The 16,670-nt window shown below is 35.2% G+C and overlaps 1 protein-coding gene across 1 annotated transcript in view; it reads left to right on the top strand.

Annotated features, from left to right (window-relative positions):
• The window catches only part of LOC141325868 (nesprin-2-like), an 84,274-nt gene that overhangs the window by 46,603 nt on the left and 21,001 nt on the right, over positions 1-16,670 (top strand). Inside the window, exons 40-58 of the mRNA XM_073834595.1 lie at positions 651-1,166; positions 1,540-1,689; positions 2,920-3,096; positions 3,170-3,325; positions 3,435-3,581; positions 3,660-3,830; positions 3,972-4,105; positions 4,182-4,377; positions 5,409-5,591; positions 5,821-5,934; positions 6,024-6,178; positions 6,277-6,424; positions 7,261-7,355; positions 7,908-8,139; positions 8,778-8,972; positions 11,382-11,507; positions 13,051-13,206; positions 15,566-15,724; positions 15,982-16,148. Of these exons, the coding sequence (XP_073690696.1) occupies positions 651-1,166; positions 1,540-1,689; positions 2,920-3,096; positions 3,170-3,325; positions 3,435-3,581; positions 3,660-3,830; positions 3,972-4,105; positions 4,182-4,377; positions 5,409-5,591; positions 5,821-5,934; positions 6,024-6,178; positions 6,277-6,424; positions 7,261-7,355; positions 7,908-8,139; positions 8,778-8,972; positions 11,382-11,507; positions 13,051-13,206; positions 15,566-15,724; positions 15,982-16,148 (3,377 nt within the window). The remainder of the gene's footprint in view (positions 1-650; positions 1,167-1,539; positions 1,690-2,919; positions 3,097-3,169; positions 3,326-3,434; positions 3,582-3,659; positions 3,831-3,971; positions 4,106-4,181; positions 4,378-5,408; positions 5,592-5,820; positions 5,935-6,023; positions 6,179-6,276; positions 6,425-7,260; positions 7,356-7,907; positions 8,140-8,777; positions 8,973-11,381; positions 11,508-13,050; positions 13,207-15,565; positions 15,725-15,981; positions 16,149-16,670) is intronic.

The following is a 16,670-nucleotide window of genomic DNA, read 5'->3' as shown; positions in this document are numbered from 1 at the left end:
GTTACATTGTACTCCAGTCTGAAGTGTCACATGATTCTTCAAAAAATATTCTAATATGCTGATTTATTATCAACAGCATTTATTTAAAATAGAAATCTTTTGTAACAATATAAACTACAGTTTAAAAATGTAGGGTCAGTATATGTTTATTCCTTTTTTTTTAAGAAATTAATACTTTAATTCAGCAAGGATGTTTTAAAATAATAAAAAGTGATAGACTTATATTGTTAGGAAATATTTTTTACATTTTTAAAGTTTGAATAAATTCTGTTCTTTTTTTAACCATTATTTTAAATTGTAATACTGTTACCAATTTGCATATTTTACCAAATAAACGCAGCCTTGATGAGAGACTTGTTTAAAAAAACATTAAAAATTTTACTGATCCCAAACTTTTGAACGGCAGTGTATATTATATTGTTTATATACTATTGTAGTATTAAAAATGTCAGATTTTCATTTGTTTTTAATTTTAATTTTTAGTATTTTCGTTATGTGCTTTTGTCCTTTTTGTTACCTTTTGTTTTTTTGTGTTTTTATTTTCTGTTTAGCTTTAATTTATTTGTATTTCAATTTTAATAATGTAAATACTTTTTATTCATTTATTTTATGTTTAGTAACATTTAACATATCTGATGTTTTTGACGCAGGAGTTCATGAAGGAGCTAGAGGTGAAATCTTCCCTAAAAGCATCAGTGATCAGTTCTGGATCTTTAATTCTGCTGCTCAGTGAACGAAAGCAGAACACTGAGACACAGAAGATCAGCAGAACCACCGGTGCTCCAAGAACAACTTCTGGAGATACAGCAACCTCTGTAGACCTACAGCCAAGTCAAACTAGCAACTGCACTTCTGCTGTCCTAGATAACAACCCTGAAGACTCCTCAATCATAGACGTCACTTTACCTTCAGAAGCCAGTGTTTCCTCTATTCAAACCATCGCCTCAGAAGAAACTCTTTCTACCACAGAAGGATCAGATGGAAAGATCACAAATGAAGGTGTTGCCTTTGAGAAACCAACCTCATCTGCATTTGATATATCTGTAAAACAAGAGATGGTTTTGTCCCCGGTTCTCTTGACTCTACAATCCCAGCTGTCTCAGGTGGAGCAAGACTGGGTGGAGATACAGACACACATTCCTGCTGTCCAACAGGGACTACATCAGGTACGTTTTAGTTCATTATTACTAACTGCTTGCTGGATGGCTGGAAACATAGACCTGTCAGTTTCATGTCTCTCTGAGGAAGAACATCGTGTATAACAATTGATCATGGAGGTCAGGCAGCAATCCAGGCATGATATTCTGTTACTCAGAAGTTGATTAAATCTTAGAGTCTGGAATAGAGGAATAGAGTCTGTCCTTTTATTAGCCATTATCAGGCCTCTCTTTCTTGTTCTTGTCTCCTTTTTATTCTTTGATTACATGTGTCACTCCTGACCTGGCTCCAATGTTTTCTTTCTTCTCTATTCTCTCCACATCTTTCTTTGACTTTCATCTGTCTTTATTCCAATTTCTCTGTTCTATTTCTCTCTCTCAGAGAGTGGTGGAAAGCCTGTCTCCTGAAGGACTGCTGGCTGATGTGTGTGGCTGGATTACAGGTGCTGAGAACAGGTTACAGGCGGCTGAACGAGAGGGTCACAACACCTGTACTGCCGCAGAGCTCACACACCTGCTCAGAACATATCAGGTACATTGTTTACTTTTTATCTCCATATTCATTTTTGAAAAAATCAATAATTAGCTAATAAAATAATTATTTTCTTTACTATATTATCTTCGGACAGAGGCAGACAGTAGTGAAGTATTTTCACTTTAATCAAGTAAATTTAAAAAAAGTATCTGTAGTTTATTAGAGTGTTAATATATCTTTGGAAAACTTCACTACATTCATACTTTTTACTGCACTACATTTCATAAATAAAAGTAGTTTTTTTTATCTTTAATTTTTAAGACCATTAAAAAATTAGTACTTTCCTGTCCTTGAGTCAATCTTTGAATTACTTTTAACTTGAGTAAAAGTAAGAAAGTAATAGATTTCTTGTGTAATTAAGTATTAAATGATATTTAATAAGAAACGTAGTGCAGTAAAAAGTACAATATTATGTTTTGGAATGTTGTGAAGTAAAGTTTTCTAAAGAAAGACACAGACACTTGAAAAGTACTTTTACAGCAGAGTATATAAAATATTATTTTTCTTTTAAAAATAGCAAAGAAATCAATAAAATGATTATAAAAGTACCTAAAATCTGCAAGTAAATTAAAATAAATAATATAAAGTACAAATATAACAAAAAGGAAGACAAATTTAGTAGTGATTAAACAAAAATATTTTTTTCTCTTTCATTACATTTTTTTTATGCATTGTGGTTTATTAGCATTAAAAACATACATTTCTATTGCATACAAGTGTTTGCTGTAAAACAGAGCTAAAGAGTTGTATAAAGTAAGATAAAAATAAAATAAAATAATAAAATATAATGCAGGGTACACTTGGGCCGCTCATATAAATAACAGGAAAACAGTCTGAAATTAACCAAAGAATAAATTGTACAAGTGTAATTAACTCTCTCTTTATTTTCTCTTTCAATTTCATTTTGTGCTTTTCTGACTTGACAAAACTATGTACATTTGCACTGCCAAAATGTTTGCAGCCTAACTGCGTGAAATGAAAAAGTTTAAGTGAAAGTACAAAGTAAAACTTTAAGAGTAACATTCAGCAAATACAAAAAAAAAAAAGAATAAATTATAGAGGGTACATTAAACAAAAGAAATTATCTTTTCTTATATTTTCTTTCTCACTATTTCACTCTTACCTTACCTTTCCTTTTCTCTATATTATAAATCTCTATAATAGTTTCAGCAACTTTTAGCAAAATTTCTTTTGGTCTTACTTGTCTCTTATTTTCTTTCCTTCCAGGGGATGAAGAGAGAGATGGCATGTCAGCAGATGTCTGTTGACTTTATTAATCAGTGTGAGCTGAAGCAGGTCGGTTTTGACTCTCACACCAGCAGGTACAAACACACTGCATTTGCTGAAAACCTGGGAGATGCCAATCTGCGCTGGAAAACTCTACAGGCTCACCTGAACACACAGGTGAGTTTATTATTATTGTTTATTATTATTATGGTGACCAATAGAGATTATAATAGTTTGTATGTTTTCTCAGATCCAACATGCTGAAGATCAGGTGAGGATATGTGCAGAGCGAGACAACAAACTACAGATCCTTCAGCGCTGGGTCAAAGGTCAAAAACAATGGATGCGTTTGGCTGAAAAACCCATCAGTCACTCATTTGCTGAGAGGAGCCTTAAGGATTGTGAGGTGAGTCGCTGATATTTTCTGGTTGTGGTAACTGATTGATTGAACATTTTGTTTGATTTTAATGTATTATATTACATTTTAGAAGAACTTGTCTTTCTTTTATTCTCAGGAGCTGGGGGAAAAGTTAAAGTCCAAATCCTCTGAACTTGCTGAGCTGAGGATAAGGAGACTTACCACTGATGAAGAAGACTGGGATAAAGACTTCCTCTCAAAAGCTCACAATATTTCACAATCCTTGACTGGCCTCTCTCAACAGGTATATGGAAACAGAAACTATTATTAAATGCCCTTAAGTTTTTAATTTGGATTTTAATAATAAATGTTCATTTTCTAGAGTACAGTCCTTGGAAATACCTTGAAAGAGCTGTGTAAAGTGTGGTCTCAGTTTGAAAGTGGGAGGAGTCAGGCAGTTGTAAACACAATGAGGATCTGCCAATCACTAGAGTACTGCCACGCCCCTCTACACTCCCTCTCTGCCCTCCAGAACAACATTGATAAGCTACAGGTGCTGTCAATCAACCACAATATTTTTTTTTTAATTAGTTGAATGATTAGAGGAAATTTTTCTAATTTGTTAACTTAAAAGTAAACCTTTGGCTTGAGAGAGATACTTATTATGATGTATATGCACAAATTATATTGGCAGGTCTTAAAAGCAGAGACTGAGGAGATTGACAGCCAGTGGGAGGATCTTACCGAGACAACAGCAATTCTTATTGGTGGAATTAGCACAGACTCCGCCCAGATGTTATCTGAGCACCTAGAAAAAGAAAAAGAAAGGTCAGACTTCACACATACTGTACTGGCAAAATAATTTGAATGTCTATGTGAATGTACACTTTATGTTGTCCTCTAGGTGGTCAGATGTAAAGGAAAAGGTCGCACAAGCCTTGCAGAGGTCACACAGTCTTCTGAAGGTGTGGCAGAGATACTCTGATGTGAGACGTTCCTGTTCAGAGCAGCTCCAACATCACAAAGAGCAGATTGACACGCACACCAAAACACCTGCTGACAATAAACAACTCACGCACAGCATCACAGAGCTGAAGACTGTGAGTACAATGCAAAGACACAGATAACCATCCATTTAAATATACAAACTAGGACCACATTTAAAATCTGGGATTTTTTTTTAAATCAGAAGAGTTATGATGTAAATGGAAGAAGAAATGATTATGCACTATTTCTAGATTAGTAATCAAATAAGCAATATATTACAATATAATATAATATTACTGTTAATTATTTGATTTCTGACCTACACTACCAGTCAAAAGTTTTTGAACAGTAAGATTTTTAATGTTTTTTTTTTTTTTTAAAGAAGTCTGTTCTGCTCAGCAAGCTTGCATTGATTTGACCAAAGTAGAGCAAAAACAGTAAAAAAATTTAAAATGTAATTTATACCTGTGATTTATCTGAAATAAAAAGCTTTTGTAACATTACACTATACCATTCAAAGCTTGGAGACAGTATAATTTTTGGGGGGAAAAGAAATTATATAAATTAATACTTTTATGTAGCAAGGATGCTTTAAATTGATCAAAAGTGATAATAAAGACATCTATAATGTTACAAAAGATTTCTATTTCAGATAAATGCTGTTCTACTGAACTCTATATTCATCAAAGAAACCAGAACAAAAAATTACGTTTTCAACATAATAATAATAATAAATGTTTTTTGAGCAGCAAATCAGAATATTAGAATGATTTCTGAAGGATCATGTGAGTCACGGAGTAATGATGCTAAAAAGTCAGCTTTGAAATCACAGAAATGCATTTAAAATATATTCAAATTTTTAAAATATATTCAAATAAAAAACTGTTATTTTAAATAGTAGAAATATTCCTAAATTTGACTGTTTTTGCTGTACTTTGGATCAAATAAATGCAGGCTGGTGAGCAGAAGAGAGTTCTTTAAAAAAACTTTTGACTGATAGCATAGAAATGGTGTAGAATCATGCCATAATCTGTTAAAAATGTAATATATAATTTAATAAAAGTATAAAGAAAGAATTCAAAAGACTTTTGAACTCCATTACAGTATATGTTACAGACTGTTATTGTCCTTTCATTTCTTTTAGGCATTACAGAAATGCTCAGAGATGCAACAGGCTGATGTGAATGAAATGAAGGAACTGTCTAAGGATCTAATTGAACAGATGGATGATGAGGATGCTGTTTTCATCGGATCAGAATGTCGTTTGTTAACACGTGGTTACCTGCAATTAGAACAGACCCTGAAAGGAAGAATTGAACACATGCAGGTAAGACTTACACACATTTGCCTTTGTTTTGCCTGCGTGTTTTAATAAGCATGAACATGTTTGGAGTATTTACTCATTCTCATTTCATTCTAAACGTACAAAAAACACAATAATAGCACCACTAAGTATCATAATAGTAGTCTGTAAGTTTGTGAACACCATGAGGGTGAGTAAATGATGACAGAATTTTTGACTATATCTTTTATTCAAAATATGTGTGTCTGTCCAGGAGGATCTTGAGCAGTTTCAAGAATTTGAAAGGTTATTCCAGTTGCTCGAAACACAGTTACAGCAGTGGGAAAGCAAACAAAGCATAGACAGGGAACTCACGGATATATCTCAGGTGATAAACACACACATGCATAACTTACTCGCATCATTTTCTTGAAGAGTTGTCCAGTATTAATGGTTTCTGTATTTCCTTATATACAGTCGGGTCTGACAGAGGTCAGTTCTCTCTCTCCTGATCTGGATCTGCTAAATGCACTCAGCTACAGGCTGACCCTCAGTGAACCCATCACACAGAGGCTGCAGCATCTCAACAGGAAGTGGGCACAGGCCTCCGCACATGCTCAGGAGAAATGCAGGTGATTGGCACTTATGATCAGATCAACTGAGAAAGATACTAATATCTGATTCGGTGCCTAGCACACTATGTGTTTATGTGTATATTGTGTGTGTTTAGTGAGTTGCAGGCAGCCTCTCTCCAACAGCAGAGCTTTGAGCAGAGATGTGAGAGCTGGCTGGCTTTCCTTCAGCGTATGGAGGACAGTTTAGCTGTAGAAATCGCATCGACTTACCCTGGACTGAGAGAACAACAACAAACACACCAGGTTCAACAGTCGACACACCCACAAATGACACACATACATTCACCAAGCCTGCATTTATTTGATCCAAAGTACAGCAAAAACAGTAAAATATTGAAACAGTTTTACTATTTAAAATAACTGTTTTCTATTTGAATATATTTTAAAATGTAATTTATTCCTGTGATTTCGAAGATGGATTTTTAGCATCATTACTTCAGTTACATGATCCTTCAGAAATCATTCTGCTTAAAAAACATTTATTGTTATGTTGAAAACAGCTGAGTAGAATTTTTTCAGATTTCTTTGATGAATAGAAAGTTCAGAAGAACAGCATTTATCTGAAACAGAAATCTTTTGTAACATTATAAATGTTTTTATCATCATTTTTGATCAATTTAAAGCATCCTTGCTAAATAAAAGTATTATTTATATCAATACAATACAAAGGCTTTTTATTTCAGGAAAATGCTTTTTAGATCTGTCTATTCATCAAAAAATACTGGGGGGAAAAACATTTTTAACATCAAATCAGCATATTAGAATGATTTTTTTGAAGGATCATGTGACACTGAATACTGGAGTAATGATGCTGAAAATGTAACTTTGATCACAGGAATAAATTATTTTTTTTAGTATATTCAAATAGAAAACCATTATTTTAAATAGTAAAAATATTTCAAAATTGTACGTTTTTTTTTTTTTTTTTTTTGCTGTACTTTGAATTAAATAAATGCAGCTTTGGTGAGCAAAAGAGATATTAAAAAACATTATACATCGTACTGTTCAAAAACTTTTGATTGGTAGTGTATGTATCATAGATCCCATAAATTTCTTTCTTTTTTCTCCTTCTCTTCTAGTGTTTTCAGGCCGAGCTGTCTTTAGGCCATCAGATCCTTCACTCTGTAATCAGTGAATCTCTCCTCCTGTTGCAGAAGGGAGATATGGAGGACAGGTAACAATTCTCAGCATGTTTTTTTGTGTGTAAAATGATTTTGTTTGCTTGTGACATACAATGTAATTCAGAAGTTTGGGGTCAGTAAGTTGCTTTTTTTAAGAAATCGGCAAGAAATCAGCAAGAATGCATTAAATTGCTCAAAAGTGACGGCAAAGTCATTTATTATTTCAAATAAATGTTCCTTTGAGCTTTCTATTAATCAAAGAATCCTAAAAAAATGTATCAAAAATATTAAGCAGCACAGCTGTTGTTGCATCACAGAAATAAATTCTAGAAAAGATTTGTTTAAAATGTTAATAATATTTCACAATATTACTGTTTTTAGTGTATTTTTGATCAAGTAAATGAGCATAAGAGACTTCTTTCAAGAACATTAAAAAATCTTGCTGACCCTAAACTTGTAATACAGTATTTTATCACTTTGTCATGCACACATTCTAAAAGAAAAGGACCTACTTTCAGAAATATGAAGTTGATACTTGGAAGTTTAATATTTGGAATTCAGCATGGGATTTGTAGTTTTACTAACCACCTTTCCTGTGCCCTCAGGAGTGACTTCCTGTTAAAACTGGCCCAGCTGAGAGAGCACTGGCAGGGGGCGGTGCAGAGAGCAGCTCAACGGCGCGCTCTAGTGGAAGGGCTCATACAGCATTGGCACACTTATACACACACAATGCAGAAACTCCGCAAACTCCTGACACTCGCACACACACTCCTGTCACCTGCTGGGCCCACGCACTGTAGTGTCCTGCAGCTGCGCCTCTTGCTGGAAGATATGAAGGTAACAAGATGATTTTCAAATATCACTGTCATCAATGATGAAGACATTGTATCAAAGCCAAAATACTGTATATGCATTACTGCTGAAAGGTTTGGAGTCACTTATTCTTACCAAGGCTGCATTTATTTAATCACATTATAATAAACAGTAGGCTGCTATTACTAAAATCTTATTATTATAATTTAAAAGAACTACTTTCTATTTTAATATATTTTAAAAGCTGTATTTTCAGCAACCATTACTCCAGTCTTCAGTGTCACATGATTCTTCAGAAATCATTCTAATATGCTGATTTGCTGCTCAAGAAACATTTATTTATTAATCATTCTGTGGAAACTGTTAGTTTTGAAGTTCGAAAGAAGTTAAAAAACAACATAAAATAGACTGAAAAAGAAATAGTTTGTAAGATTATGTTTTTACTACTACTTTGATCTTTGCTGAATAAAAATAATCTTTGCATCTTATTCACCCCCACTTCTGTGCCTGATAATTTAATCTATTGATGCCTTAGCTTGCAAATGTTAGTGACAAAAGATTATTTTGTTTGTTTGTTTGACTATTTCTATCTCTCCTTTTTGTCTGTCCCCTTCACTCTCTCCCTCCTCTCCCTCTCTCTCTCTGTCTCTGTCCCCATAAAGCGAACTGAGCTGTTGTTTCAAAGGTCAGTCTCTGCGTATCTGTGTGTGATGGAGGTAGGCAGGCAGCTGTTCTCAGTGAGTGACACGCAGACGCAGATGCAGCTGCAGACAGACCTGGCAGCCCTGCAGGAGGACTGGGAGCAATGCCAGTGCATGCTGGGAAAAAGAAAGACACTCACATCTGACATCATAAAGGTAAGATGGACTGATTGACTTTGAAATGGAGCCTTTGAATAAACAAGCTCTTGTGCTTTATTGCTTAGTTCTGCAGAAATGCTGTTGCACTTACCAGCTAGTGTTGATAATGTCAGCGATATTCATCCTTATCCTTATGTTGAAGGTCAAAGGTCACATGGGAAATACATAAAGCTATGTGAGGTTTTTTTTTTTAAACAGGATTCCCATGAACCAGGAAAAGTAAATGTTAAAAACAGTATATATACAATTTTACAAATATTAACATTTTTTCAATGCTCAACTTTTAAATATTTCATCATTTAAAAATGTTCCATTGTGAGTGAAATCTATTGAAATCCTTATCCTGTAATCATGAACAAATAGAAAAGTTTTTGTATATCTCAGATGTTTTTTTTCTTTCTACATATCTGCTTTTCAGCATTTATGAGGGTGAAGTTTATATTACAGAACAGGCTTTTTATGATTTGGTATGATTTTTTGATTAGATAAGAAATAGCAGGTTAAATAGGAAACAGATTATGGATAGCCGCTCTAGAGAACAAACACTATTAACACTAGTCTATCTGTCTGTGTATGGACGCATCTAAAACTTCACTAGAAATAAGCGCTGCCATTAAATATACCCACTAAAGATTGATACATGACAAAAAACACTGTGTGTGTTGGTGTGTGTAGACTTAAGAAATTCTGTATTATGGTGGTTTTGTGCAGGAATGAGTCCAGCTGAGTTTGACCTACATTCCCTGTGATTCAACAGCTGGACTAATCCAGATCAGACCTTTAACACACTAATACACAAATACACAAGCACATTTTAATATCAGGGTTCCTGACCTGATAGTCTGACCTGCAGTTTTGTCTGTCTGTCTGTCTGTCTGTCTGTCTGTCTGTCTGTCTGTCTGTCTGTCTGTCTGTCTGTCTGTCTGTCTGTCTGTCTCTGTCTGTCTGTCTTTCTGTCTGTCGCTATGTCTTATTTGTCTTTTTTTCCTGCTCTTCATCCATGACTTTGATTGTAGTTTAGACAATTTGAAGACACAGAAAGCATAGACAGTGTGTGCATGTATGTGTGTTCATGAGTACATGCATTTGTCATGTGCTAAAGGGTTTATAATAAAGCCTGTCTAGGGATTTACAGCTCTCCCTGTCTGTCTCAGCCTTTCTGTCTCTCTCTCACTGTACATTGTCTGTCTTCATTTCTCATGCAACATCTTATAAAATGATTGCCAGCGCACTGCTATATTCTCTGGAGTTTCCTCTGTGCAGTATGTGTTATTATTATATGGTTTTACCTGTATTATACTGCATATGTGATGTGTGTTCAGTATTAGCATGTAGATGCGTGTGTTGTGATAACCCCACACTGGTGTGTGTTTGTGAATGCATGTGTGTTTTCATTGCCCCTAGTCGTGTCTTAAATTTTCATTTGTCTCTTAGCCGAGACATTGGTCTGATGTAGTGCATACACGGACCTTTAATAGTGGATATCTGGACACCTGTCAAAATTTTTTTCTTCTACCACAGATCTACCTTCATGTACAGATCTGCATGTTTTCTTTGCATTATTTCTGCTTTTCCTGACTAACGATACAGTTGAGGTCAAAAGTTTACATCCCTGTTTCAAAATGTAAATTATTTTACCAAAGTAAGAGGGATCATACAAAAAGCATGTTATTGTTTATTAAGCACTGGCCTGAATACGAGATTTCACATAAAAGATGTTTACATATGGTCCACCCAGTTCAAAAGTTTACATCCTCTTGATTCTTAATACTATGTTGGTACCTGATTTATCCAGATCTGTGATTTTTGTTTAGTGATAGTTGTTCATAAGTCCCTAAACTGCCTGCTGTTCCTCAGAAAAATCCTTCAGGTCCCAACTAATTTCTTTGGTTTTGTTGCATACGAGTCCCTCAGTTGTCCTCAGTGTGAAAAGATGGATCTCAAAATCATACAGTCACACAGTCAAAGGGTTAAAATACACAAAAATGCTGGAAAAAACAAAGAATTTGGGACTCATGAACAACTATTTAAAAACACAGCTGTGGATCATTCAGGTAACAATGCAGTATTAAGAATCAAGGGGATGTAAAATTTTGAATGAGGTAATTTTTATAATTGCAAGTAGTATAAAATTTACATATACTCCTGTGGACTATATGTAAACATCTTTTATGTGAAATATATTTGTCAGGTCAGTACTAAATAATGACATGGATTTTGTATAATCCTTCTGATTTTGGTAAAATAAAATTTTGCAGATTCTAAAAGAGGGATGTAAACTTTTGACCTCAACTGCAACTCAAGTCCATCTCAATAAAAAGAGGCTTACAGATCAGACATCAAATTAAAAACATGCTGGAGCATTATAGCAGATTCTATTCATATGCTTTTAAAATTATTTTACAGAAGTGGGAGACCTGTGAGACCAGACTAGCTGATCAGGCCCAGCGCCAGGAGGAGGTACGAGCCAGACTAAAGCAGTCGATCCCAGATCAGCAGGAGGAGATGGAAGAGGAACGCCTCCTTGTGAAGGTACACTACTTCATGTACCACTTAATGTACTGTAGACTGACTTATTACAGTGAGTGTAATAAGGAGTGAATTTAGGCCAAAAAATACAGACTTAGCAATTATATGGTATTTTAAAGTGTCCTAATATTGTGCTGGAGTCCCCTACAACAGGTTTAAATGCATCTAAGGTCAGAAAACATAGTAATTTTCAGAATATACATTTCAAAACGAATCGTTTGAAGCAGTTCTGAGCTTAATATCTATAAACCCTTTCCTTCCATAAGCTTATTCTGCTCTGATTGGTCAACTGTCCAAGTCTGTTGTGATTGGTCTTTCCGAATACAGTGCAAGCGAATCGTGGCCACAGCTAAAGTTTAGTTGCTAAATACTTCACTAAACAATAAGGATGGACACATTAGCCAAGTGATAACGTGACTAACTGATGAAAGAATACAGTTTGTAAACCAAAATATGTCTACATTCTTTATTATTAAACAAAGTTATTAGAGCAAGGACGGGGTACATTAATCGACACATTCTTAGAAAATAGTGGGTTCACAGCGAATTATCAAAACTATTTCAGTAAGACAGTAATATGGTGGTTTACCTGGAAACCTAAAGCTGCAAAAGGCATACATCAAATATTAGCACAAAAAACTTGACATTTTAAGCACTTCATTGAAAATGTACACAAAATTTATTAATCATACTTACAAGTTGTGGTTCGGAGACGCTTGCTGACTAAGTAAAGAAGGTACAGACTTATCTTTCATGGACAAGCGTTTAGCGAATCGCGCATTGAACCATGATTAGAGAAGCAGTCCCTGATTGAAATAGCAAGCACACAACAAAAGGTTCGAAATGTATTGCTGTGGTATTGTGGAAAAAAATCATTTTAATCACTGATTCTTTACATTATCATCTTTCGGCAATTAAATCAAATTTACAGCATAGAACACAGCTTCTTCTCGACATGATGTAAACACACTAACTAACAGTAGTTACTGTAGGAAGGTCAGAAGATAAGAAAATATGACGACTTGTTAAGGTGACTCAGAGTCGACTCTTTCTTTTGACAAACAGTATCTTTATATATCATGCTCTTTTTTGATTAAACTTTGCAGACTGTTTACATTGAAGGATAGCTACGTTACAAACTGCAAAAAATAAATTTTTCTAAAACCCATATGACCTGCTGATTTAAAAAGCAATATAAGCATAATAAAATACTGTAATAAAGACAAACTTCAGTTGTGGTGTTTGGTAAAGTTTAAAGTGCCTATGGTGAAAGTTAGCTGTTAGCTTGAGCTAAAATCACACATATCTGCTTTTGTTTGTATTTCATGACACTTTGGATTTCCCTTCCTCCCTGCTATAGGCTTATTCAGCTGCAATCCTCCTCCCTCCCTCTCTGTCTCTCTCTTGCCCTCCCCCTTTGTCCCATGGGCTTTAATCTTGTTGGGCCAGAGGGTGAAAGAGAGAGAGAGATTGCGTGAGTCAGAGCTGGGACGTGTGTCAGTGTTTTCTGGGAGTGTGTGTGACGGTGGTGTGTTATGTTATGCAGGAGGTTCAGGATTGTTTAGAAGACTGGGCCGTCAGTCTTTCCGAGCTCAGCACCATGAAGACGGACCTGTCCCAGTACATCCTCACCGATGACGTCCTCCTCCTGCAGGAGCAAGTGGACCATCTGCACTGCCAATGGGAAGAGCTCTGCCTCAAAGTAAGACACACAAATATGTTTACCTAGCAGACATACTTATTTTATACTTTAGATGTTTTGTACATTTGAGGTACTGATCCCTGTCTGTTAATGATTTTTTTTTATTTTTACATTTTTAGAATAAAACAGAAAAAGCTGAACATTATTTACTTTATTTAGGAATCATTTTTACCTTTAAGAAGGTTCTTTGATGTTTCCAAAAAAAGTTTTGGTCAGATATAGTGAACTTATAGGGGCTTATAGGCAAATGTATAGCAAAGTAAACCCACGCACATGCGATTATTTTTGTAATATTTCCTTTAGAGATGCAAAGATGAGCTAGAAGGAAACAATGCAAATATAAAGCCTACTGGAATCATGTGTCTAAACATTGACAGCTCTAACTCATTGAAATGACTGATAAACCTTAGTGTGTAAGAAGTTGAAGGAAATATTTAACAGTAAAAGATACTGCATGAATCTGTATTATTTGTACACTACCAGTCAAAAGTATTTGAACAGATTTTTAATGTTTTTAAAAAAGTCTCTTCTCCTCACCAAGCCTACATTTATTACAATTTATTTTAAATATTTTTACTATTTAAATCGACTGTTTTCTATTTGAATATATTTTAAAATGTAATTTATTCCTGTGATTTCAAAGCTGAATTTTTAGCATTGCTCCAGTCACATGATCCTTCTGATTTGCTTCTTAAAAACATTTATCTGAAATAGTAACATTAGAAATGTCTTTATCATCACTTTTGATCAATTTAAAGCATTAAAAGTATATTGTTAAAAAAGCCTTTTAATTAATAAATACTGTGAGACTGAAAAATTGAGTAATGATGCTGAAATTTAGCTTTGATCACAAGAATAAATTACATGTTTAAATATATTCAAATAGAAAACAGTTATTTTAAATATTTAACTTTTGGAGACAGTTTTGTCTCCAGCTACTGCTAAGTAAACCTACGCACACAGACTAAATGCTCACAGGAATTCCATCTATTTTAAATACCATGTTAGCACACCGTCACTACCCAAGAAACAGATGTGAGAATTTGTTTGATGTTTTTTTCATCAACGCTCATTGATTTAGTTGGAGTCATTGTTCCTGTGAAGTTTCTTGATGTATGTTGTTCTGGTGACCATCTATTGATTAACTTTCTGAACCTGTGCATCACACATCAGGTCTCGCTGCTGTTTTTAATGAATATTGTGCTGGATCAGTCAGCTGGAGTCTCCTGGGGTCATGTTTTGGAGGTCTGGTGTGGGTTTTGGGGTGGGTAGGGGTCTTTGACACTGGAAGGAGAGAGCAGATGGTGGAGAGTGAAGGACACAGAGAAAAGACACACAGAAGTGAATAGAAGCAGGAGTCTTTGGCTCTTTGTTTTGGAAATCACTCTCAGTGTGTGTCTGTCGCACGTCGGAGTTGCCTGGTAACAGTGAAGTCCACATGTGGCAGCTGTTGAGTTCATTTGGATTCTTTCTAGTGACAAGGTTCATAAAGATGTTTCGGCTAGAGATCTTTAAACACATACTGTACAGTTGAAGTCAAAAGTATACATACACCTTGCGGAATCTGCAAAATGTTAATTATTTTACCAAAATAACGGGTCATACAAAAGGCATGTTATTTTTTATTTAGTACTGACCTGAATAAGATACATAAAATAAAAATATGTTTACATATAGTTGTTCATGAGTCCCTTGTTTGTCCTGAATAGTTAAACTGCCTGCTGGTCTTCAGAAAAATCCTTCAGGTGCCACAAATTCTTTGTTTTTTCAGCATTTTTGTGTATTTGAACCTATTCCAACAATGACTGTATTTAACTATTACAGAAGGTTCAAATGCTCACAGATGCTTCAGAAGGAAACACCAGGGAAGAGCCAGGGGGTGAAAACTTTTTGAATTTGAAGATAATTAATTTAATTTGATTAAGTTAATTTAACTTATTTTGTTTTCTAGGAAACATGTAAGTATCTTCTGTAGCTTCTGAAGAGCAGTACTAAGAAGAAAATATTTAAAAATATTTAGGCAAAATAGGAAAAATGTACACTTCCTCATTCTGTTCAAAAGTTTACACCCCCTGGCTCTTAATGCATTGTTTTCCTTCTGGAGCATCAGTGAGCATTTGTTGTCCTCAGTGTCCTTTATTTTAATTATTTTACAGAATTATGGTACTGAGAATTGAGTGTATTCTTCATTGTCAGAATGCCAAACACATAATGGCCCTAAAATAGCTTTTTTTCTTTTTTTGATTTTGGTGAGAAATATGATCTGCACATCTTTTTTGACAGGTTTAGTGTGTGACCTGCACTCATGCTGTCATATCTCTAATGTATTTTCTCTCTCTCTCTCTCTCTCTCTCTGTAGGTGTCTCTGCGAAAACAGGAAATTGCTGATCGACTGAATGCCTGGATCATTTTCAATGAGAAGAATCGGGAGCTGTGCGAATGGCTAACACAGATGGAAAACAAGGTGGCACACAGCGCTGAGCTGAGCATCGAAGAGATGGTGGAGAAACTCAAGAAGGTGAGACAAAGGTCTTCGATCACCCAGCGTAAACCACCTCAGATACACTATACTCTCTGATCCAGCATTTCACTTTATTTTGCCAAACCTAAATTGCAAATTGAATGTTTATTCCGCATTTATTTGCTTTCATTTGCTTGCTATATTTCCCTATTTCACCTTATGTTGTAAGCAAGCAAACAATGAGAGTAATGACGCTCAAGATATTAATCATTAATTTCCTCACCCACGTACACTCAAATATTGGCTCCCTTCAGGACTGTATGGAGGAGATCAACCTCTTCAGTGAGAATAAGACACATCTGAAACAGCTAGGAGAACAACTCATCACTGCCAGCAACAAGACCAAAGAGACAGAAATCAATGACAAGATCAAGGACATCAACGACCGCTGGCAGCATCTGTTTGATCACATCGAGACCAGGTAAGACCTTAGAGTAACCCTGAACATGGTCATGGTCAAATACTGTACATCAGATGCAGTATATAATACTCCATTATCGTAAATATTGCTAGGATGTGACAATTAAATTGTGATACATGTAACCTGAGAACTTGATGGATTTTTAAAGTACTTTCCAAGATATACCCAAGACAGCACAGAGATGTTAAGCTGACATTGATCAGCAGACAGGAAGTGCAGTTTGTCACATTCAGTGCAGTGTGGCATCAGCTCCACTGAGTCAGAAACTTAAAGAGAGAAAGATTTAAATGTAGACATGCACGTGGCATTAGTCCAGGTGGATGGTGTCAGTGTGGAAAGTATGGAGGGGGTTAGTTTGTCCTCTTCGTTTGATTGACAGCTCTTCTATTAGACAGATGGTGGCTGTAGCTTCATGATACATTGATGGCCAGCTTGTTGACTTCTTCTCTACAAGTCCACTTTTCTAGTGTGCATTTTCTCCGGTCTTCGGTTCTGCATCTCTGGGATCATCCTAAAGTCCAT

The sequence above is a fragment of the Garra rufa genome, chromosome 2 (assembly GCF_049309525.1).
Source record: "Garra rufa chromosome 2, GarRuf1.0, whole genome shotgun sequence".
Classification (NCBI taxonomy): domain Eukaryota; kingdom Metazoa; phylum Chordata; class Actinopteri; order Cypriniformes; family Cyprinidae; genus Garra; species Garra rufa.
The sequence above is the reverse complement of the archived record's forward strand: the minus strand, read 5'-3'. Positions and strand labels throughout refer to the sequence as shown.